The sequence below is a fragment of the Berkeleyomyces rouxiae genome (assembly GCF_048999995.1).
Source record: "Berkeleyomyces rouxiae strain 22BRR77 chromosome Unknown BrBRR77_ptg000005l, whole genome shotgun sequence".
Taxonomy (NCBI): domain Eukaryota; kingdom Fungi; phylum Ascomycota; class Sordariomycetes; order Microascales; family Ceratocystidaceae; genus Berkeleyomyces; species Berkeleyomyces rouxiae.
In genome coordinates this window covers 1850240-1873652 of record NW_027396495.1, presented here as the reverse complement: position 1 = coordinate 1873652, position 23413 = coordinate 1850240, and the positions used below count along the sequence as shown (strand labels likewise).

Here is a 23413-nt window from a genome sequence, read left to right as displayed (position 1 = left end):
ACCCTGAGGAACTGGAAAGCCATAGCCAATGATTACTGGACAGTATCTGTTGGCGATGATGCCATTCCACCTACCTCAACGACAAATGATCTCTCGACAAATAGACTTTTATCTAGGCCGACTCCTATCTCGCAAGCAAGAATACGCCATCTCTCTGAATTGAGCCACTAGAAGCCCAAGCAAATGGTCACTTTGCCTCACACTATCACCAACATGTTCTCAGACAAATCTCTCTGGGGGTGTGTCGGTATGGCGTCATGCTGAGCCAATAGCCGGCGAACATGTTTCCTACCGTGCTCAGGATGTCTCCTTGAAACCCATTCAAGTCCTGATTCTGGCTCATCTTCTTGTTGTTTTAATGGGCTTTTATTGTGCCAGCCTGGAAAATGGTCACGGGGCCCTCTCAACAAATTGTCTGTCTCTTGCCCTAGCAACCAAAAAATCCTCGATTTGCTCCATAGCTCTGGACTGGAAAACAACCATTCTACTTTTCGCTACTATAAATACCACCTATCCAGCCGCCCTGATTGGTGTCGTCCTCCCCCCCCCCCCCCTTCTCTCTCTTCTCGACGTAATCAAGCATACCGTGGTCTTCTTTACTTGGAATTTTCTTCTGAACTATCCGAGTTACCGTCGTTCTTATTGCCTTTACAGACCCTCAACTGTGATCAAACTTTTCATCTCACCCCACCAAGCAGGCTTCTCTACTTGATTTCCTGCCAGTCTGTTGATCTGGTCTGTCTTTTTTTCTTTTTTATGTTGCCTTCGGTAGCCCATTTTTGGCTAGCGGTCTCTGTAGGCGTCTACGCCCTCCCCATAATGCTGGCGGGAGGTTCTGACTTCGAGCTGGCTCGTAGTCAAAACCCTCCTTCTGAACCAAGTTCCTCTCTAATTTCGACCTCATCCTACTCCTCCTTTTCCGCCACTACAAGTGTCTCGTATCCAGCCGCCTTGTCTACTACTTTCGCAACGTACCGGACTGGCGCTTCGCTCTCACATGGCTCTACCTCTTCTTCTGTGGCATCTACTACCAGCCCTTCGGTGCCGTCAATATCTTCCGTTAATAGCCACGGCCGTTCCCAGGCCACAATGGCTCTCAAGGTATCGTATGCTCATGTCAAGCTCCGTGAGCCTCATTCTTCAGTCGCGACTGATCTCTCTGTTGTTGAATTCACTGATTTCGCATCCACCAGCAGTCATCCAAAGACATATCTGGATATTCAAGAAGCACCGTCGCAGGTGACAAGCCAAGTGACTCTTTCGCCGTCCTCAACCACTACGCCAGAACTTAGCATAGTAACGGCTGCTCCCGAGATCCCCTCCGATTATAGGACTGTCACATTCACCCAATGTCCGAGTGACACTGTTAGTGCTTCTGACGTTGTTGGTTCCACTGGCCCCTGTACAACCTTGTACGGCCTAGTTCCGCCGGACTTCAACGAGATTCCAAGATCTGCCCAGGCGAGCCTGATTACGACAACCGTCACCGGGGCTGCCGCTGGACACCCAATCATCACCGTCACCATTCCTGTGAGTGTAGGCTCATCCTCTTCATCGGCCTCCAAGACGTCGCCCGCCCTCTCAGTTGAAGAGCTTTCTTCAACCTTTGCGATCCTCCCGACTACTACTGCCTCCTCATCTGCAACCACCATTGGCACGCAGTCGACTCCAATTGCCGTTTCACCCGTCTCTGTTCCTTCTACAAGTGACATTACAGCTGTCACTTCGACCTCATCGACCTTGACAACCTTGTCAACCTCATCAACTTCTCCCGTCACTCGAGCTTCCCTCTCCTCTTCTACCGAGTTGGAATCTTCCTCGCACACTTCTGCGACGGTCATCAATGATTCAAACAGTCATAACAATGACACCCGTGACACTGGTGGGGGCAGTGAGGGTAACGGCCAGGACGGCGATAGCGTCAATAAGACCGACCCAATGGAAGAACCCCAAGACAAGTCTTCCGGGGCGGCTTCGGCCATGGTGAACGCAATCGTCTGGCCAATTGTGGCAGCAGTTACATTGGCGGGGATTGGCCTATTGGTGACGACGGTGCTGTGAGAACAAGTAGCTTGACAGACTATGATTAGTGTAGCATCTATTGAGTCACTACTGAAAGTATTGGGAAAGATTGCTTTCCCTTTGTGTTTCCTGCTTGCTACTATTTGCTTTTTCGGACTTCTCGACGATGATGGGCGTTCGGTAATGCTGGCTATGACCGAATGATCATTTACTTTCCATCAGGGTTCGTTCACCCTATTTCACTGTTTTCAGTTTTCAGTTTTCAGTTCACAGTTCATATTCTTTTCCAAGGTTGTCAAGTTGTTTCACGCTCTTCATCACAATCAAGTTTTTTTGGTCAATTTCGTCTAGTTCTCCTTGATGTCCTTTCAGTCTAGATTTTTTTTAACAAAACAGCAATGTTTCCCCAAACTAAAAACAAAACAATGAATTCAAAAAAGAAATTTCGGCCCAAGCTATGCTATCAAAGAGAGTCCATAAACACAAATAAAGGTAAAACAAGCAATCCATGAAACAAATACCAAAGAAAGGCAAAGGCCTGTCTTCATGCCCGGCCACCCAGCCCGTTCTTAACACCTTCCAATACACCGCCCCATTGGCTGCTGATTCCCCTCTCAACAACGGCCTCCTGATACCGGCCTGTTGCAATTTTGCGCATGACAAGCGTATCATGGGCCTTTTTCAGCGCCTTGCCCTCACCATGCGTAAGATACGCATCAAACCAGGCCTCCTCGTCGGCGTCCAGCACAGCGCTTACCAGCTCAGCAGCTGACGCAGCACCGTCTGCTGATCCTTCGGCGCTGAGCACAACAAAAATCAGCTTGCCAAAAAGCACCTGGCGCGTCGGGTCGCTGTGGGTACGCGAGTATGTCAGCGCTTGGGATACGCTGGTGCGCGCCATAGCTGTGAAGAGCAGGTCGAGAGCGCGCGACGACTTGAGCACAGGCTGCACGGTGTTGAAGTAAGTGAGGACCAGTGAGTAGTCAGTTTCTGAGGGCGCGTTCAGAGCAAGTACGGTAATGATGTCGTCGGAGAAGTCGGGAATGAGGGATGGGTGGGAGATAAACTCGAGAGCGCGCTGCAGGTATCAAAGAGAAATGGTTAGTAGGAAGTCAGTACAGTAAGGCTTCGGTTAGCATACATTGAATTGGTGCTTGTCCAGGTAATACAGCCCCCGCATGAAGGTCTGGTATCTCTGGGGAAGCCCTGACTTGGTTGCGAACACAACAGCCAGGTCATCAGACTGGTGCTTCTGGGGAGTCAGATCGAGCAGAGCATAAAACAAAATAGACAGTCGGTGGTGCACGCTCATATTGGTCTCGCAAACATCTTTGTGTAGATTGCGCAGCGCTGTGTCTGTCTTGGGCGGATATATTTTGGCTGGCAGCGCAAAAGGTCAGTATATTAGAATAGCAGACAGTATAGTTTTCTGGCTGGCAACTCACACTTGGTGATGCCCAAGGCCTTGAGGACGCGGTCGATAAAGAGAGCGCCGTTCAGGCCCTTCCGCAAGCCTTCAGCCTCCGTAGCCTGGCTGCGATCCACAAAGGGCGCCGAGCCAAAGACTTGGGTAAAGTCGTGATAGTCAAACATGGCGATGAAGCTTGGAACGAGGCCGAGGCAGAGCACTAAACAAGATTGGTTGCTAAGTCTTCCGCCAACAGCTTCTGTGTCCCACCGCATTGTGCTAGCACATTGCCCTGCTACCCCACGATAAGTTCACGATAAGCCAGCGCCATACTTTAGCACGCGTTTGCATGTGGCGCAAGACGTGAACATGTGGCGTAGTCCATGTTTGTTGTGGGGCAGGTTATTTACAGGGTTGCCCGTTTTGGCTTAGCTTGATCTCCTCGTCAACAACAAAATGCTTCCTCCAGCAAAGCATGAAAGACGATCGGCCTCAAGCGTCATCAGAGAACTCCGCGTTCCGCTGTAATCAATATAGAGCATTCTCAACGCCTCTTCTGTGTGGCTTCTGTGTCGAGGCAGTCCTCTTCATTTCATTCTACTTTGACAGTTATCCCTTTGACTGACGCCCTCGGTCCTTTTTCTCTCCCCGCAATCTATCTGTCTTCGAATCCTCAGTACCCCTCCTTGATCTTTGACATCCCTCTTTTCGCTTTGCGGACTTCTTTGGACGTACCACACCTTTTTTGTCCTCCGCCCCCCTTCCGTCATGTCAGCCCGCACCCGGCGTGGCGCTCGGCGCATTGTCGACTCTGATGACGACGATAGCAGCATTGCCAACACATCCGTCGCCTCGACCCGCTCCGTCAAGCACCAGCAACTCGACAGCGATGAAGACGAACTTAGCATTTTGCCAGTCACGACATCACGACGGGTCACCCGCTCTCGCACATCTCTAGCCTCAAACGTATCTAGGTCTTCTGCCGCAGAACCGGTAGCTCGCAAACCAGCCTTAGGCCGGTCTAAAAAGTCTTCCTTGGCTTCATCAGAAGCCTCCGATGTTTCAAGCATGTCAGTGGCCCCCGATGAGCCCTCGGACGCCTCACGAATGTCAATCGATTCTGCTGATGAGGTGACTATGCAACTGCAAGAGGAAAGCCAGGTTGCTTCCCGCGCGCCGCCGGCAAATGCCCCGGCGCCGGTCATGGTCAAGTCGGAGTCGGGCCCGCTCAACACTGACGCTGCTTCCTCGCCCGCTAAACCTAAAATCAAGCACGAAAGCTCGCCGCGCCTCGGAGACACTACCAACACCACCAGCATGGCCCGGCCATCCTCATCACAAATGACCGGATCACAGTCCCCCTTCAAACCCATCAAGGCCATGGACACCATGCTCGAGAGACCCATGGACATTGTCCTCAAGGCACGCACCATGCCGCAGCCCGTGGTTCTGGATGAAACGCCCAAGCCCCGCATCGTCATCACATATCTTATTCTCAACAACTTCAAGAGTTATGCTGGTCGCCAGGAAGTCGGTCCGTTCCATGCATCATTCTCGTCAGTTGTCGGACCCAATGGATCCGGAAAGTCTAACGTCATTGACTCGCTACTGTTTGTATTTGGCTTCCGTGCAAGCAAAATGCGCCAAGGCAAGATCTCTGCTTTAATCCACAACTCGGCACAGTATCCGAATCTAGACCATTGCGAGGTCGCCGTGCACTTCCATGAAGTGCTGGACAGAGTAAGTTTAAACATGCACTTCTATTTTTGTTCATTGTGAATATTTGCTGATTCATATTCTTTTCATCTGTAGCCTGGTGGCGGCTCTGATGTTGTCCCTGACTCCAAGCTAGTCATTTCCCGCAAGGCCTTCAAGAACAACTCTAGCAAATATTACATCAACGACCGCGAATCAAATTTCACCACCGTAACGACTTTACTACGCGACCGCGGCGTCGACCTCGACCACAAGCGTTTCCTTATTTTGCAGGGTGAAGTCGAATCCATTGCGCAAATGAAGGCCAAAGCCGGCAACGAGCACGAGGACGGCTTGTTAGAGTATTTGGAAGACATTATCGGCACTTCCAAGTACAAAACACCTATCGAAGAATCCGCCACCGAAGTCGAGACGCTCAATGATATCTGCATGGAAAAGAGTGGCCGTGTGCAGCACGTAGAAAAGGAAAAGAACAGCCTGGAGGATAAAAAGAATCTGGCGCTGGCCTTTGTACATGACGAAAATGAGCTGGCGCTGAAGCGTGCCGCGCTCTTCCAAATGCTTATTGCCGACAGCCAGGACAACATTTCTGTCAGCGAAGAGGCCATTGCCAAGACCACAGCGGAGCTCAATGCCGAGTTGGAAAAGCATAATGGTAGCGAGAAGATCATTAAGGATCTTACCAGAGCCTTCAATAAGGGTAATGCCGAGTTTGAGGCTGTCAACGAGGAAGTCCAAGCGCTAGTCAAACAGATGACCAAGTTTGAACAGGAACGCGTCAAGTTTGACGAGAAGCGCAAGTTTCTGGATGATAAATGTGTCAAGCTGGATAAAACTATTGAAAACGCCGGACATACTGTAGCTGAGGCCCGCGAGACCATCCAAATATGTGCTACCGATATTGAAGCTCGGTCATCGACGATCAGCGACCTCGAGGCCCAGGTCGAGACGGAGGAAGCTGAGTTGGGCCGCATCCGAGACGGACTCAAGGGAAAAACACAGGCTTACTCTGACAAAATTTCTGTATTGCAAAAGTCGCTGGAGCCGTGGCTGGACAAAATCAACCAAAAACAGTCAGCCATTGCTGTGGCTCAATCAGAACTTAACATGCTACAAGAAAAAGCCAATGCCGGAGCAGTCGCTGTAGCGGAGCTCGAGGCCAAGTCCAAGTCCATTAGACACTCTGGTCGCGACAAAGAGGAAGAGCTCAGAAAGTGTCAAGAACGCAAAGAGCAGCTCGAGCGTGAAGTGACAGAGCTAGAGACCGAGTCCAAGTCACTCAGCGAGCAGGAGCCCCGAGTCCGCGCCAAGATCTCAAACGCACGTCAAAAGGCTGACGAGGCGCGCTCCAATCTTAGCAAAAGCCAGACCCAGGGCAACGTGCTCACAGCGTTAATGCGCATGAAGGAGTCAGGCAGAATCGATGGCTTCCACGGTCGCCTGGGAAATCTTGGTATTATCGACCAAAAGTATGACGTTGCCATCTCAACGGCATGTGGTGCGCTGGACAACTTTGTGACAGACAGCGTAGAGAGTGGCCAGCAGTGCATCGAATATCTGCGCAAGACTAACCTTGGCCGAGGCAACTTTATGTGTCTTGACAAGCTTCGTGTCCGCGACATGTCTGCTATCCAGACTCCTGAAAATGCTCCCCGGTTGTTTGATCTAGTCAAGCCCAAGGAAGATAGATTCCGGCCAGCCTTTTACCATGCGCTGCAGGACACTCTGGTGGCCACAGACTTGGTCCAGGCTAACCGTATTGCCTACGGCGCCAAGCGCTGGCGTGTGGTGACACTGGCTGGAGAGCTAATTGATAAGTCGGGTACAATGTCTGGTGGTGGTACAACAGTCAAGAAGGGCCTCATGTCTTCCAAGATGGTAGCGTCGACATCTCCCGACGTCGTAGCCAAGCTTGAGCAGGACCGGGACGCCCTGGAGACCAAGTTCCAAGAATATCAGGAGTATATGCGTGATCTTGACACGCGGCTCCGGGGAGTCAGGGCAGAAATCCCACAGCTCGACACGCAAATGCAAAAGCTTGGCCTGGAGATTGAAAGTATGTCCAAGAACCTGACCGACACAGCTCGCCGCATCAAGGAGTTGGGCCGTGAGGACCAGTCGTCAGATGCCGCCGATGACAGTCGCATGGCAGCACTTGAGAAGGAGATTGCACGCTTAACACGCGATATTGAGAAGCTGCATGGCGAGACGGCCAGTGTAGAGGCAGAAATCAAGGCACTCCAGGACAAGATCATGGAGGTTGGTGGCGAGAAACTCCGGGCTCAACGCGCCAAGGTTGACGCGCTCAAGGAAGAAATCGCAAACAACAACGAAGAGGTTTCCAATGCCGAGGTGCGCAAGGTCAAGGCCGAAAAGCAGATTGTCAAGCTCGAGCGCGATCAAGCTAAAGCCCGCAAGGAGCTTGAGGCGGCCACGCGAGATCTAGAAACGCTGGAAAATGAAATCGCCAACCAGGATGAGATTGCTGACAATCTCAAGGGCCGTGTGGACCAGGCCAACGAGGTGCTATCGGTCAAAAAGCAGGAGCTTGCTGGGCTCAAGGCCGAGCTGGACGAGAAGACAACAGAGCTCAATGAGACACGTGCTGTGGAAATTGAAATGCGCAACAAACTCGAGCAGAACGAAAAGGTCCTAGTTGAAAGTCAACGCAGCTCCAAGTACTGGGAGGACAAGCTGGCTAAGCTTGAACTGCAAAACATTGAGGATCTGATGGGCTCTGGGTCGATAGTTGTGCGCAGAAGTGCGGCGAAGAAGGCGAAAACGTCGAAGAAGAAGAAGGTGGAACGAGACGAGGATGAGGATGTTGAGATGGGCGATGCGGACGATATTGATGATGAGGATGAAGAAGATGATGATGATGAGGGCAGTGAGGAAGAAGATGAGGAGGAGGAAGAGAAAGAAAGCAAGAAGGAGGAAGAAGAGGCAGAGGAGATTCCGCTTTCCAAACAGCCCCAAGAACTCCCGCGCTACTCTCGCGACGAGCTGGCCGACATGAGCAAAGAGACGCTCAAGCGTGAAATCGCCGCTCTCGAAGAGAAGACCCAGGAGGTCAGCGTCGATCTCGGTGTTCTTGCCGAGTACCGCCGCCGCGTCGATGAACATGCAGCGCGCTCTGAAGATCTTGCATCGGCCGTGGCACAGCGCGACTCAGCCAAGAAGCGCTGCGACGACCTTCGGCGGCTGCGGCTCGAGGGCTTCATGGCCGGCTTCAGCACAATTTCGCTGCGTCTCAAGGAGATGTACCAGATGATTACGATGGGCGGCAACGCAGAGCTGGAGCTAGTCGACTCGCTCGATCCGTTTAGCGAGGGCATTCTGTTCAGCGTGATGCCGCCCAAAAAGTCGTGGAAGAACATTTCCAACCTATCAGGTGGCGAAAAGACGTTGTCGTCGCTGGCGCTCGTCTTTGCGCTGCACCACTACAAGCCGACGCCGCTGTACGTCATGGACGAAATCGACGCGGCGCTCGACTTCCGCAACGTCTCGATTGTCGCCAACTACATCAAGGAGCGCACCAAGAACGCGCAGTTCATCGTCATCTCGCTGCGCAACAACATGTTCGAGCTCGCGGCCCGTCTTGTCGGCGTCTACAAGGTCAACCACATGACCAAGAGCGTGACCATTGAGAATAAAGACTACATTGAGCGTCGGCCAGGGCGCACACAGCAGGGCCAGCTTCCGGCTGGGGGCAACCAAACAACATTGGTCATACGGTAGGAAAGCTGTTGGGTTAACTAGGGTTAAGGTGATATTTAGTCGCATGTGTCTCTGAATCTATGTGAATATCTACAGGTTGTTTGTTTTTTCTGTCTTTCAGTAACTAATTAACACACAAGTGTACACTTCTCTTTTTCTCGGTCATGTCTCTACGTTGGACACTCCCACCCAGGGACTTTGTCTGTGTTCCTATAACTAGGACCAATATTGGCTGCAAACTCTTGGATATTGTGCTTATGTGATGGCTTGTCAGCCAATATTAAAGTAGTCAAAGGAAGAGAAGACATGGCCAAAAGAGCCAAGCGCAAGCAAACAACGAGAAGGGGAGGGGGGTCTGAGCTGAGATAGAGCCCGGGCCAGGGAGACATGCATGCAGTGACAGATAGCTGTACATCAAGCACGCCAGAGACGTTTTGGCATGTGGGAGAAGACATATTGTTGGGACAGGAACGGATCCCCCTCGCCGAGTTCTCCCACGTGTTTGCTGGATATGTGGACATACAGGTGTTGTAGAGGAGAAGGTGCAGGCTCTACTGATCGTCAATTTCAAGAGAGCGTCTGGGCAGGGTGGGTCGGGGCTTAAGGAAGAGGGAAAGCCAAGCCAAGCCAAGGCGAACCGAGAAGCCGAGCGTAGAAGTTCATGTAACTATGTAGTTTGTACATGTGTATGATGTGGATGAGGTGGAGTCAGGGCGGACGGAACAGGATACCGAGGAGGAGCAGTAACAAACGAGACTACAGGAGAAGGGGGGGCTTTGGATTAGAAAGCATATATCTATGCGTCGCCAACAGTTGAAGGAAAAAGAGTATCAGCACATGAATTAGTCGCGCGAGGAGAGGTTATGGGCAGGGGTATCGCCTCCAAGGCACAGAAGAAGTTCTCGAGCTCTTTTTTTTTTGCTTGTTATTTGGGGGGGGCTTAGCCTGGGGCCAGGGCAGCTCAATATCAAAGTGCAGACCACCAAACCTGAGAGAATATACAGAGTGTAGAAGAGCGGTGGCGTGAGCAGAAACGGGAACACAAGGCAAGAAAAGAGATAGTTTGAGTTCGGTTCGCTGGGCCGTTCGGTTCGTCGGGTAGCTTGTAGTACGGCAAGTCCAAGTAATCTGTCAGCTAGCGATCTATACAAGTGTGCAAATCTAGTTAGACTCAGCCAAGCAAATAACTAGCTACTGGTTAGTTATGTGTGTGTCTTCTCGGCCAAGCAGCCAAGGACATAGAGTAGTAAGCCTAAGCACAGACCCAGGGAGATGCAGGCAGCGCAATCTTCCGAAATGACGCAGGAGACCAGGCACGCTGGCTCTGAGGTCGCTTTTTGTGTCGAGCAGGCCGGAATAAAAACATGTCAAACGAGAAGAACGTTCCGAAGACCTTCTTTTTCCCCTTCTATCCGTGTATGTAGTTCTGCGGCGGTAGTGCATGTATGAACATGTGTGCGTACACTCTCTCGGGAGTTGAGCTGTGGAATATCTCGCCAAGCGTGAACAAGGGACAATCAGGCAGTTGTATTCTTTGGCCAGTCCAAGCACTAAAGTTCATGTTCTTTGGGCGAGACGAGCGCCACCAAAACTTGACTGTGAGCATATACAATGGCAAAGACCAGCGAGCCGAGCTTAACTGCAAGAAGATGTGGTCAGAGCTACAGAGACCAAGACAGGGGCGGGTGTGAACAACGCAATTAAGCTACGGACGTCCAAGTATATATCCGCGGGCTGCATATGCAGAATTGAAGAACAAAGAAAGAGACAGAAAAAAAAAAAAAAAAAAAAAAAAAAAAAAAAAAAAAAAAGACGAAAAAGAAGAGACCAAAAGAGAATACGGATAGACAAACAGCGGCTAGCGGTCCGTGTGCTTGGATGGCTACGGGCCCTGGCCTGGGGGTCCAGGTGCAAGCCCGTTTGTTTGAACAGTGGATACAGCATGTAAGAAAGAGCATACATGGTGGAGATGTAGAAATGTCCAAAGCACACGCATGGAGAGCTTTTTCTGGGTCAGCGTAGTATCTGTCTTGTAGTTAGTTGGTCCCTATGTAAGTGTGACGGTGACATGTGGGAAGAGTGGGGATAGAGGAGCATTTCTAAAAAAACAAAGCGTGGCCTCCACGCTCGGAGCTGACTACAGCTATCCTCTACCGTGAGCTTGTGCCTTATCACATGTAATGATGAAACCAAACAGAAACCCCCCGGACTAAGAGAAGGGATGCCCTGGGGGGATCAGTCTGTTTTTAGTGCGTTTGTCAAGGGGTGTTTTCTATAGGGTTAGGGTCATACAGGGCATAAGACAGGACCCTGATGATGATGGGGCGGATGAGATTTTACGGCGTGGCTTTGCTGTGTGCAGGCAGAGTCGCTCTGACGCTTTTTTTGTCTTGTTTTCTCGTTCTGTCGCTAGTCACCCTTTCTGTCAGAAAAACAGGGTCGTTTTGGGGAGTATTTCCTAATGGAGGTGGGGGATGGAAGGGTAGAATGTGGAAAGAGATGTGCGCTTGTGCTTTGTACCTTTTTGTACACATTTGTCGTTCTCGACTTCGAGGCTAGATCGAGGTCTAGTCGAGTCCGTTTGTTCGAGTCTTCGAGTGCAACTGCCAATTATTTCTCTGACATAAGAAAAATAATAACCTCTTTTTCTTTGTCTTGTTGCCTTTCACAATGCCTCAAATTTTTCTACTGCTCTTGTGCCGCCATATCTTTCCCAATCCATCTTGCATTGGGATCTTCCTGGTGGGTTTTTTTCCCTCGACGCCTCAGTTTCGGCTCAAGATCAGACACACTTAAAACGACCAGAACTATGGCAGGCCACAAAGGAATAGTTAGCTAGTGAAATAAAGGTAACTAGAGATAACGTTTGCAGAGACCAAAAAGGTAGGCCTAGGCTATGACACTAAAAAGATCAGGCAAATGACGATTAAAAAAGAGAGGACCCGAGAGGCAGAAGAGAGGGAAAATTGAGAAGAAAATGAGGAATCATGGCCCAAACTTCAGCACATGTTCGCTCCCAAACTTGCTACAAGCACAAGAACGACAGCAGCAAGCAGCAGTAGCAGCTGACAAACAAGACTACCCGGATCACAGACACATGGCCAAGATGGGGAGAGGAGACCCATCAGACAGGTCCGACGGCGAGGCCTAGACCGGAGCCTTGGGGTGTTTCTGGGGATTATATCGTTGGATGAGCAGCCATGAGCCGGCAGACTAAGTTGGCGCTACTGGAACTAACTAATACAAGTATGTAACTACGAATTTCATAGACCTGCGATCCTTTGAACCAACTCGTCGTGCATGGCTGGCATTGAGGCATCTTCCTCTTGCCTTGATTTTATTTTCCTGTGCATTCCAGGAACTATAAAAGGAGGTGTTTATGCATATGTAGCCCAGTTGTGGATGCAAGCATCACTGTGGTACAGTAGCGTGAGTGACAGAGGGGTAGCTACGTATGGAGGGGATACGGGAGAAGATATTGGTTCACCAGTGACATGACATGCCCCAAGCACACATGTATGTATATATACAGGCATGGTCGTTGGTTAGGCGGATGTTTGAACCGAGAAAGACGGTAGTAGCCAGCGTGGTTCTGGCTTGGCTGACGAATGTCTTTTCTATCTGTGGGTGGTGGGTGGGGACGCTAATGAAGGACAAGGAGAATAGGGATGAGGATAATCCAAAAAAGAAAGAATACCGGATAGAATGTTCCCAAGGCAAGCCAAATGGAGAGAGAGTCAGCGAGATAAAGAAATATAGAGCGCCTCTCCATCCCATCCCGCGTCCGAGACCTCAGGAACAAGAAAACAAGCGAGGAGAAAACACCAGAGGCGAAGGAAAAAAAGGTTGCGAATTGCAAGAAAAGGCCTTTGCAGAAAAATGGCCCGTGTCCTGCCATTGCCTTGAAGAAACACAATAATACTTGTCCTTGTTCTTGTCCCAGCAGTATGCAGCAGCTCACAAGACCGACTTGTGGCTGTCTGTGGATAAGTAGAAGCCCTGGTTCTGCTCACGGCTGGCCCCGAGTTTGTACAAGTACCAGGGGAGGGGAGCAGACTAGTCTAGGAACTCATCGTTGGTTTTTTCTCTTCTTCTTTTTGTTTTTTTCCCCGAGCTTGTTCTTTTTGGGTCAAGACTGAAGACAAGGTCCGAGAGCGACAGAACAAGGGGCCTGAGCGTAGAGGGATACAAACAAGGGACTGGGGTTATAAGGCCAGCAAGAGTAAGAGAGAGAGTCAGACAGACAGACGGTGACAAAGGAAAGCGGCCAGGCGACTCAACTTAACTTGCTCTGCTGCAAGGTCGTCAGGGTCGTACGGGTAAGGTGGTATCGTGGTTACGTATTCAAGTGGGTGCGTGCATTTGTGGTGGGTTGGTGTAGCAGAGGAGTGACAAGCGGTACCTACATCCTCAGCCTTGTAGCAGCCAGGCCATGTGTAAGTGGGCGAAGAAGAGGAGCGCCCTAGATGAGGGGAAGCACATGGAACATCACCACTTTTGTGCCCTCACGCTTCTCCGGGCGTACGTAACCTCCAAGCAGTGCCGGCACTAGCAGCCCAGTTCCTCTCCTCTATATCCCCCTATCCCCCTATCACTCCGCTCTTGTCTGTTTCCTGTCTCTCTTTTCGCCGGACTATCCATCCCAAAAGCAGCCAAAGCTCCCAAAAGGAACCGCTGTGTCTGAGCACAGGGCTCAGAGCACCCAGACTAAACACTAAATTTGCCATCCGTCCACCGGTGCCCTAAAGCCTAGTTATTGGGTGACTATGTAACTATGTATCTGGTTCCTGGGTCCAAGCAACAGGATAGACAAGAAACACATAAAATATCTCTTCATTAAAGCTGCATCAACGTCTGGAAAGACATGCTTTGTTTAGCAAGTTGATCGTCGCTCCTACAAGCTTTCTCTCTCTGACGCCCCCCACGCCCCCCCCAGACCTCATCCTCGCACGCTCTCTCAAAGCTCACTACAAAGTCAAAGCATCGTCCGGGTGTTGGATATAGAGCCGTGTTTCTTGTGTTTCTTCTTCTTTCGCTTTTGCTTTTTGCTCGTGTGTGGTTTGTCTCTTTGCCGTCTTGTCATTCTCCATGTCTTAGCTCTCGCCTCTTAGCATCGAACTACAAGTACCCTTCTATTCTTGATATTTATTCTCGGCACGACAAAGCTTGGCTCTGTATCTTGCAGGCAGCGTCGATCTTGATTTTGGTCTTTTCTTTTTCTATATTTTCTTTTTCTATTTCCTTATTTTGCTATCGGCCTTCTCTCAGTGGCTATATCCATTGATCATCCCCCCCTTCTCTGATATCCTCTCGCGTTAATCGACCTATTTCTTTTTATTCTTTTCGTTGTTTTTGGGTGGCTTATTGTTCTTTCTGCATCTCCGTTCTCCGGCTGCACCGCCAGCTCCCTCCCCGCCCCTCCCTTCCGACTTCTCTCCCTCGCTCCCTCGAACTACTTTCGCACATCATGTCTTCCGCCTTTTCAGAATACACCAGCGCCCTAATCGCCCGCGCCGTAACAGGAGCCGCCGGCGCTGGCGATGTCAACGGCACTGCTGTTGTCGATGTCGACGCCTCAACACGGGAGGGCTTCCACGACGACCGGGGGCCGGAAACGCGCGCATCAATCTGGATCCTTGGTGGTCTTTCACTCATTTTCCTCCTGCTGCGTGTATACTGCAAGTTCCTCAAGCATCGTGGGTTGTACTGGGACGACTATTTGCTGATTGCCGCATGGGTGAGTTTGCTCTCTGTGTCTCGGCTTCCCTAGAGGACCGAGACTCTAACACGGCCACTGGAACAACCCACTAACATGTCTCTCCTCGCCTCACAGCTCGCTGTTCTCGCCACCATTATCCTCACAGATGTCGCCATTAGTCACGGCTACGGCCGGCACGCATGGGCCATTGACCCAAAAGAGGCCAATATCCTGTCACTCTCCGGTCTGATGTCTGTGACGACGGCCATTGCTGGCCAAGCGTGGTCCAAGTCTTCGTTCGCCATGACGTTGTACCGTATTGCGACACAGCACATGCGTTGGTCCATTTGGTTCATTGTCATCACCATGAACATCCTCATGATGATTGTCGCCCTCTTCTTCTGGGTGCCGTGTGACCCGCTCGAGAAGGCGTGGAAGCCCATGGTTAAGGGCTCCTGCTGGGACCCGTATATCGTTGTGCGCCTGTACATCGTCGTGTCAGTCTACTCGGGCATCATCGATATCACGCTCGCCTTCATGCCCTGGAAGATTGTCATGGGCCTGCAGATGAAGCTCAGTGAAAAGCTGGGTGTGGCCACTGCCATGAGCATGGGTGTTTTGTAAGTTTTCTTTCCCATTAAACCTCAACCTCTCCCATGGAACCAGCCACTAACGTCATATTCCACTCTGCAGCGCTGGTGTTTCTGCCTTTATCAAGGCCTCTTACCTTCCCGTCCTGGCCTCTGCCGACTTCAACTGTAAGTTACTCTATAGCCGCATCCCTCGCTCTGACCATCTGCTAACACCCCACTCCCCATTACAGACGAAGGTTCTCATCTTGTCGTCTGGGGTATTGCCGAGACCGCCGTAACCATCATGGCCGCCTCAATCCCCGTCATGCGCGTGTTGATCCGAGAAGTCGTCAGCACCGGCGGTGGCAACAGCGGCTACAACCAAACAGACCCCGAAAACATGCACAACAACCGCGGCCTCGGCACGACCAGCAATGCCTATGCCATGCACGACACCAGCAGTAACGACAGCTCCAACGGCGGCAAGCCGCGGTCTTCATTCAGCAACGCCATCTCGTCCATCTCGTCGCTCAAGAGCAGCAACAAGACAAAGATCCCCGATGTCTACGGCATGACGAATATCAGCGAGCGCAGCTTGCCCAGTAGCGTCTCCACCATGCCGCTTCATCCGCTCGGCCCACAGTCTGTGAAGAAGACGTGAGGCGGGCTCCCGAGAGCGGCTTGTTGGTTTGACTTGCGGTGTAATTAGGCGCTATGGCGGAGCGCTTCACATGTTTTATATTTTATATTTCCTTGCTTTTATAGGGTTATGGTTCTGCGTGGCATGTATTTTTGATTCTTGGTGCATTTGGTGGCTTTTTGTGTCTTTGCATTCTTTCTTTTGGGTGAGAGCTAATAAAATAAATTAGTGAATTGTTTCTCTTCCATTATTTGTGCTTGTCCTGCGTTCTAGTTTCCCCGAATTCATGCCTTTGTAGCTCCAGGCTCGTGTGATGTGGTAGGCAGATCTCTGAGATCACGTTCATTTATACCATTCTATCTTGATCCTAGTCAAAAAGACTGCTCTCTTTAGAGATGCATGCTCAACTGGACAATGTGAGCAATATGGATGGCGCTGTGGCATTTATTGCCCTGGAACCACGACACAGCGCTACTGAATATTTCCGTTCCGCCTTCATGGGAAGAAACCTTAGACTTTTTTATTATTTATTAATCAGGTTACTCAAGCACTTAGAGAAACTTCAGAACCACGTAGCGCTCCGCGATGGGATGGAGGCTCTCGCTTCTCAGGAGTCCTGCTGGGCTTTTAACTGTTCAGGACTTCATTTGTCTTCCGAGGAGTGGCTCGCCTGTTGTCTATCAGGAAGTCAATTGAGCCGACGGCGATGGCTGATGCCGGGCCTCAATCTATTCGATAGATACGGCTGTATGTTTCTTGGAATGTTTCTTACCTTACAATGTCAGGTTACAACCTCAAGACAGACGGAATCACGTCTGCAGTTTCTTCAAATATCATTTCCAGTAATCCAAGTCTTTCGGCGACGCGGCGGATGCACCATCGCATAGATGCTGGCACTGAGACCGATCCACTCGATACATGACCCTAGGTTCTGATTTAAGCACGCATGTGAACAAGAGTTCACCGACGTTTTTCAACTAGACTGTGCTTCGGCTGCAACACATACCAACCCGTCATGACTTTCTGTGGATAGCACTTCGTGTTGTTTCAGCAACGGAGAGACTAGTATGTGAATCAAACATAAGTCAAACTCGGAGAACTCGTGGGCCTAATAGCGCTATCGTTCGGAAAGCGCATGTTGGTGTTGTTGGAAGTAAAGGAGGTTTCTGTGGTCTGGGAGTATCAGCCAGGAGTAGATGACCAAAAGTCTCCATGAATGGTCGGGCTTTTTCATGAAAAACAACAAGGCATAAACTGGGTAATCCGATAATCCATCATGGTCTTGCTTATATCCCATGGAATCTTTTCTTCTCCGTCTACTTGTATCCTTCTCGCTTCATCGGCGCAATGCAGTTGTTCCAGTGACAATGCCGCGCGTTGTCATTCATTGGAACTATTACTTCCTTGATTCTCGAGCTATTCACCAAGAAGGGAGAACTACCCAGAGCTCCGTTTATACTTTGTGCTGTCCAGGCACACGTTCTGTCTGTTGTTTATGTGCTTGTGTAACCTTGACGAATCCTGATGGGAAGACATGTTATCTATTTTGACCAGCCGCTACAGACGCTACGCAACACCAGGCAGACCATTATATAGATGGATAAATCCCTATTAGCGTAGATATTGTCTTTACATGGGGGGCTTTTTTTCTTCTGGATATCTCACCATTCGCACCGACGTCAAAGCTCCCGCCACTAGGCTCATGAGCTCACCACAATGGTATCCCCTTCAATGATGATTATCACTTCTGTCAAGCATGTTATAGCTTCGCAGATTGTGTTCAGTGGAAAGAGTTACTTCCATCCCGATTGCTGGATGATGTGCAAATCATTTTCTACCATGTATGAAAGTTGCGTTGAGAATGCTGGCTTACACAAGTCCTGCCCCCAGTATCACGCTGGCATCTCCCGTATTCACTATGGCGTCCTCTGGATTATCCAAGTCCTTGGATCTCGCCTCGCTGCTGGTATCACCACGAAGTCTGAATCTCAATTCTTGAAATTCTTTGAAACCAACTTCCCCTTTGAAGAACTTCCTGTCGCTGGCCCTCTTGTTGTTTGCTTCAACAACCTCTGCTCTTTCCCCCACCCCCGACTCGTATATGATTACGTCTGTTCCACTCTGCCTAATAACTCATCCAACCCGTCTTCCAAGTTTGTCAACTATTCAAGCCACCTCTTTCTTCCGCCCCTCACGTTCATGATCTCGCTCATGCATACCTTTGGTGATGCCACTGTCGCGAGTCTTCAGATTATGTTAGATAACGACCAATTTGGGCCGTTTTCTTATGCTACTGGTGGAAACATTGCTGACATGTCGACTGGCCCTGCTTTCAGTAGCTTCACTGCTACTCCAAGTGTCATGATTGCTGCCCCTGGCGTCTCTTCCCACTGGAAGCACCCTGTAGACACTCTCTTGTCCAAACGTGTGCCTATTCGTCGGATAAAAATCCCTGAAATCAACGCTGGTCCCAAGAACACCGTTCAAAGCTATTGTGGATTTGAAACAAGTCTCGATTGGTTCAAAGAGGTTCTAACCATCACAAGTACCGAAGCTAAATATTTCGCCGGGTCTACCCATCTCAGCAATATTAGTACTGTCACTGGTCAAACCAACACTTTGGATAACTTCTTGGCCCCTCGCTCGATTCCGATTCCTCCTATTGACAGCTGGCACTCCCATTCCCTTTCTCCTTCAAAGAAACCTTCTCGTCTCCTGAAGGTATGTCAACTGACGTCTTCCACATCGGTACTCTCTCCTATGCCTCTATTATCATCCCTCGTGGTGTAAACCAAGGCCCCTACGCGGGCAATGGTTCACGCGGTCGTAGTCACAAGACTAGTGACTACTTTGTCACTAATATTCTCAGATTTAGTTCTGACGCTCCTCTTGACCTTACTTCCGAGTTGGATGCTACCATCAAGCCTGGGTTCTTCCGCCCCCAAATATGGTGAACGGGGCTTCAGCGTGTAAAAAGGTTGGAAATTCTCGTCTGTTTATTCAGGTCTAACCAACTGCTGGATCCATTTTCCCCCTCAAGAACAACTTAGAATTTGTCAATATATAATAGGAGGACTTACTGTCGTCCCTTGACGGAATTCTTGGTGAGTCCGTAGTTCCCGAGGACGGAAGGTCCTGGATGATTATTTGAACCTGTTCACAATCAATCCGGTGATTTCCATTCTGTGTAGTAGAAGAGGTTTGCATCCCAGCCGCCCATCATGCACAGAGAATGTCCCTTCGATGTGTTCCATAGCGTCATGGAGTAGACATAAATAGAAAGATGTAGAAGAGAGCGTCAGACTATTATAGACAGCTCAGATGTAGCCATGAGACAGACCCTAACCTAGACAATGTCAGGGTTGTCACGCTCAGGACATCATCAAACATTTATGTAAATAACTAATTAGTTAGTTATTTAATTTGCAATTCCACAACTACCGCAGTCATTTCTCCACACCAACACAAACACAATGCCCATTAATAGTCTCAAAGGGACATCATGAACGAGTTACCCACACCCCCCGTCCACACATTTCCGAGGTTGACAGAACTCCGCACTCTGGAAGACGACTGGACGGGAATCACGGAGCAGGCCAGGAGACGGAAACTGCAAAATCGCCTCAACCAACGAGCCCGACGTAAGTTCCACCACTACCTCGACTCAGGAAAGCCTATGCGCAAGGAGTGGAAGAGAGTGACTTGGCATGCTTTTGATGTTTCCATGCAGACTAATTCCTGCTCAGGTCGGAGACTGCATGATCATACAAAAGCAACAGATCAACGTATCCTTACTACCAAGTCTTTTGAAGTGGCGAGGGAGACACCCGAGTCTACCTCCTTATATAAGGCTCAGGCCAAGGCCTCTACACCAACATTGCCATGCCAGCTAGGAAACCCAGAGGGCCGAGCAAGGCTGAAAACCTTTGCAGAGGAAATATTGAGATTCTATCGAGTCGGAATCCCTAGCACGATCCATTTATCTGATACTTTCCGTGTCAACACATATCACGCTTTTGCCTACAATGTCCAGCTTCTCGGCTTCGACGACGCTTGGCTCAAGTACGACAGTGTATCACCTTTCAACAAGCATGGGGCCCAACGCGCTTTCAGCCAGAACTCCTCGAACTGCCCTGCGGCCTTAAGCCCAACTCCCTTACAATTTTCTGTAGAGCACCATCCTGGGCTCGACCTATTTCCCTGTCCCCGTTTCCGTAACAACTACCTGGAAGCGATTGTCGCACATGGTAAAGATTCCATTGACCACAACGATCTGTGTGTTGACATGGTTGATGGCGGGGATCAGACCGGTCTAGATGCTGCGGTCATTGTTGCATGGACGAATACTTGGTTGCCTTCTGGGTGGGAGGTAACCGAAAAGTTTCTGAGGAAATGGGGCTGGCTGATTCATGGCTGTGTAGAATTGCAGGCGGGCACCAATGCATGGAGACGACGGCGCGGCCTGAAGCCGCTGCATTTCCCGGGCTGCTAAAGACAGGTCTACGCGATGTAGACTTGAATTCCGGAAATCGTCCCAAGTCATACAGTCGCACCTGAGTGTAACGTTTGAGTTGACTTGTACCAATTAAGGTTGTGATACGACGAATGCGATTTTTGAAGAAGCGGACATGATGCCAGGACTGCTCAAAAGAAAGTCACACTGTGGAAATATATTTATTGCAATAGAAACCCTCTCAGTTTATTGCTACCCTTTGGTGTATTTCACTACCCTTGCTCCGTTTTACTCGTGAACTACCAAACGTCTTCCAGCGTGGGGAAACAAGATATCTCACATGTGGGTTGGGAAAAGTGCCTCCCTGGCTCAGTCCGAATTGTTCTCTTAGCCCAGAGAGAAGCAAAGCTAGGTAGAAAATGATTTACATAGCGTCTCTTACAAAGGTCGTAAACTACACACTCCATTCCGTCTCATTAACATGCAAGACAGCCATGGATCGACTTTTTGGTTTCGTGCTGTCCGCATACAACGGGATCAGCGAAACGCGATCGTAGAGATGGACATGGCCGACACCCGGGACCTAAAATAGCTTCTTTACCTCGCCTGTAAGCTCGTAGACCGCCTTACGGGGTCGAGGGGCTGCGACTGAATGCCCTATACAAAAAGCATTCGACGCGGCGAGGTTGTCTTCATGTCGTTGAACGCGTGGAAGTTGACAAACTTGGTGTAACTTGAGTGTGTTGAGTGTGTCGTTATATTCGGCAAGGATCTCTCGAACGTAAACTCACCACGCGAGGTGAGACAAAATCGTATAGCTCGCGACTGATATCATCGGTCTCTAGCTTCATCGCCTGCGGCGCGCCAGTGGTGGCTGCGATGTCACCTTCTTTAATCTCACCATCAACACAGCACTACTACGCCGTGGCAACGATGAGCTACCTGCGATGTCCCAGGCTTTCCCCACGCCCAAATGCTGCAATAGACAGTGATACCCATATTGTACATGCTCACAGTTTTTACCAGCGCAACGCCTTTGGACCGTGAAGTCTCACACGAACTTTTAGAACGCATGGGTGTTGATGGATATCAAAGATGGGGGCCAGGGGGCCGGTGCATGGATGCTATCCACTTGCGTGTCATCCACTTGCATTGGAATCGAGTCTAAGCAAGGATCAGTGCCGGCACTCACATGGGTGATAGATCACAAGGGAATCTTGGGCTTATACAAAAGACCCAAGAACTCTCGACGACAGACTTGGGCGCCACCAAGGTGATAATTTCATTGATACCGCCAAAACTATCAACTTGGCTAGTGCGAGGAATAGGTCGACAAGTGAATGGCTGTCTGTGGTAATTGTCATAGTATCGTACTGGCAACTAAAAATTCGAGTGCCTGCCGAGCACACGACGAGAGCCAGATTCGATCCAACGACGGCGGGACCAGCACCAAGTCCATAGAACATTCTCTAGAGAAGTCCAAGGGAACTCCAGACCATCTACACCAGCACCCATGGGATCACTCGATTTCTATCCCAGAAGTAATGCACTCTCTCAATGACCCAGTCATTTCCAGTAACCTCAACTACTTCGGCCCTTCGAACACTCCTGCTTGGACTGTTTTCAAAGCAACCCAACATACCCGCCTATCAGGCCTACACCAGTCCGTCTTTTACCAGGATAGCTGGGACGCTTCGAAGCATGATTTCGAGCGCGAGATCGCCCCCATGTGCGTGGATGAGGGAATGGCTCCTTGCCCCTGGGATGTCCCAAGTGGGGGCCATTTCCAGAACAAAGAGGCATTGAAAAGAGCGCGAGCCGCTTCGTCGGAAGTGAGAAAGTAGAGCACACCAAGAGCAATATTCACGGGCTCAGTACTGTCCGGGCTTCTAAGCCTGAACCTACAACTACCGCGTGTGGTCTGGGCCAATGCCGTTGTGTAACAAATGATAGCTCAACAGACTCCCACGACAACCACCGACGCGACGCCACGTTGACCACGCCACATTTGTTCCTTGGGCCCAAGCAATAACTTCCAACAAGAGCACTATGACTTCATCAGTCAGCCCATCAGTGCCCTTAGAGACGCCGGACGAATTTGTCTATGCACGGCCCGGTTTCTCTAATGCCATGTTGATTTTGTCGGAAACTGCGACACTGGTGATAGAAGCAAGATTTAGCCGACCGGGATGTATCGTTTTCACCAACTCGAGCTTGAGGAACAGGTATAGACATGCTCGCTCTGGCGTAAAAAGCACACCCCATATGGGTTGAAACGGCTGGGTACAGATACGTCAATCACGGAATCTGGAGGAGACCTATCTGTCTATAGAGGCGAGACCAAGTCACCCTCGGCTCAGGCCAAAGCGGCAAAAGCACATGTATCTCCAAATCGGGTTCGGGGGTCGTGTATAGCTTGTCCTACGATGTCCACTCACGTTCTTGCTCGTGTCTTCGCACTGTCCCACCCCATTCGCGCCGTCCGTCTCTGCCAACCATCTTGTCCAACCATGGCCCCTTGAGAAACCAAACCTGGCATTCTTATCGTGCGTGACCCGATGGCTGAGCCACACCACAACCAATATGCATGCATGCATGCATGCTTATTCTTCTCCATGTTGCAATTCTCCCCCGTATTACATGCACAGCGCTCGTCTGGTCTGCAGCTCAGCATTTAGCGTTCAGGGGTCTTTGGTTTTCTGCAAGCAGCGAGCGTCCAAGTCCTCCCAGTCCAACCAGTGGGAAAAAAAAAGCATCTGCATCCCAGTGCTGGCCATGCTTATACGAGCTTGCTCTCTCGGCCGAAACCTGCCAGTTGCCATACAGGTACTACACGGACTGGCTGTAGTCGACAGGCGTCTACAAACAGTACAAACACGGTTGCGTTTTAGTGCGAGTCGGGAGCACGCAGGAAGAGGGTGGCAGCTTAGCATTTACCCGGCTGCCCTGTAGCCAAGTACCAGCTGACCGCATCCCTGGGACTTTTTTCTCTCGATTCATTCACGACAATTATCATGCAATCACAACGCCCAAAGCATCAAAGGCGGAAAAAAGAAAGGAGGCAGAAAGTTAGAGCAACAATAGCACAAGTCTTAAAAAAAAGAAATAAAACACTCAGAAAAACCAGGGAAATGGAAAATATGCACCTGGGATATATCCGTGCTGGGCGAGCAAGAAGAAGAGAGAT

At 50.1% G+C, this 23413-nt stretch overlaps 5 protein-coding genes across 5 annotated transcripts; 4 read left to right on the top strand and 1 right to left on the bottom strand.

Moving 5' to 3' along the window:
• Nucleotides 1-819: 819 nt before the first annotated feature.
• BROUX77_005677 (uncharacterized protein) lies at nt 820-2061 on the top strand (the record flags this gene model as incomplete). The annotated part of the gene is made up of 1 exon (XM_073750577.1): nt 820-2061. One exon carries the CDS (start codon nt 820-822, stop codon nt 2059-2061), a length of 1242 nt encoding a protein of 413 aa, XP_073604563.1.
• A 505-nt stretch (nt 2062-2566) lies between these two features.
• Nucleotides 2567-3615, bottom strand: BROUX77_005676 (uncharacterized protein; the record flags this gene model as incomplete). Its single annotated transcript, XM_073750575.1, has 3 exons — nt 2567-3100; nt 3164-3402; nt 3468-3615. The coding sequence occupies 3 exons, from the start codon at nt 3613-3615 to the stop codon at nt 2567-2569; spliced, it is 921 nt and encodes a 306-aa protein (XP_073604562.1).
• Nucleotides 3616-4198: 583 nt separating this feature from the next.
• BROUX77_005675 (uncharacterized protein) lies at nt 4199-8884 on the top strand (the record flags this gene model as incomplete). Its single annotated transcript, XM_073750574.1, has 2 exons — nt 4199-5170; nt 5243-8884. The coding sequence occupies 2 exons, from the start codon at nt 4199-4201 to the stop codon at nt 8882-8884; spliced, it is 4614 nt and encodes a 1537-aa protein (XP_073604561.1).
• A 5446-nt stretch (nt 8885-14330) lies between these two features.
• On the top strand, nt 14331-15794 carry BROUX77_005674 (uncharacterized protein; the record flags this gene model as incomplete). Its single annotated transcript, XM_073750573.1, has 4 exons — nt 14331-14600; nt 14697-15181; nt 15255-15319; nt 15385-15794. The coding sequence occupies 4 exons, from the start codon at nt 14331-14333 to the stop codon at nt 15792-15794; spliced, it is 1230 nt and encodes a 409-aa protein (XP_073604560.1).
• A 1710-nt stretch (nt 15795-17504) lies between these two features.
• BROUX77_005673 (uncharacterized protein) lies at nt 17505-18563 on the top strand (the record flags this gene model as incomplete). The annotated part of the gene is made up of 1 exon (XM_073750572.1): nt 17505-18563. One exon carries the CDS (start codon nt 17505-17507, stop codon nt 18561-18563), a length of 1059 nt encoding a protein of 352 aa, XP_073604559.1.
• Between the last annotated feature and the right edge of the window lie 4850 nt (nt 18564-23413).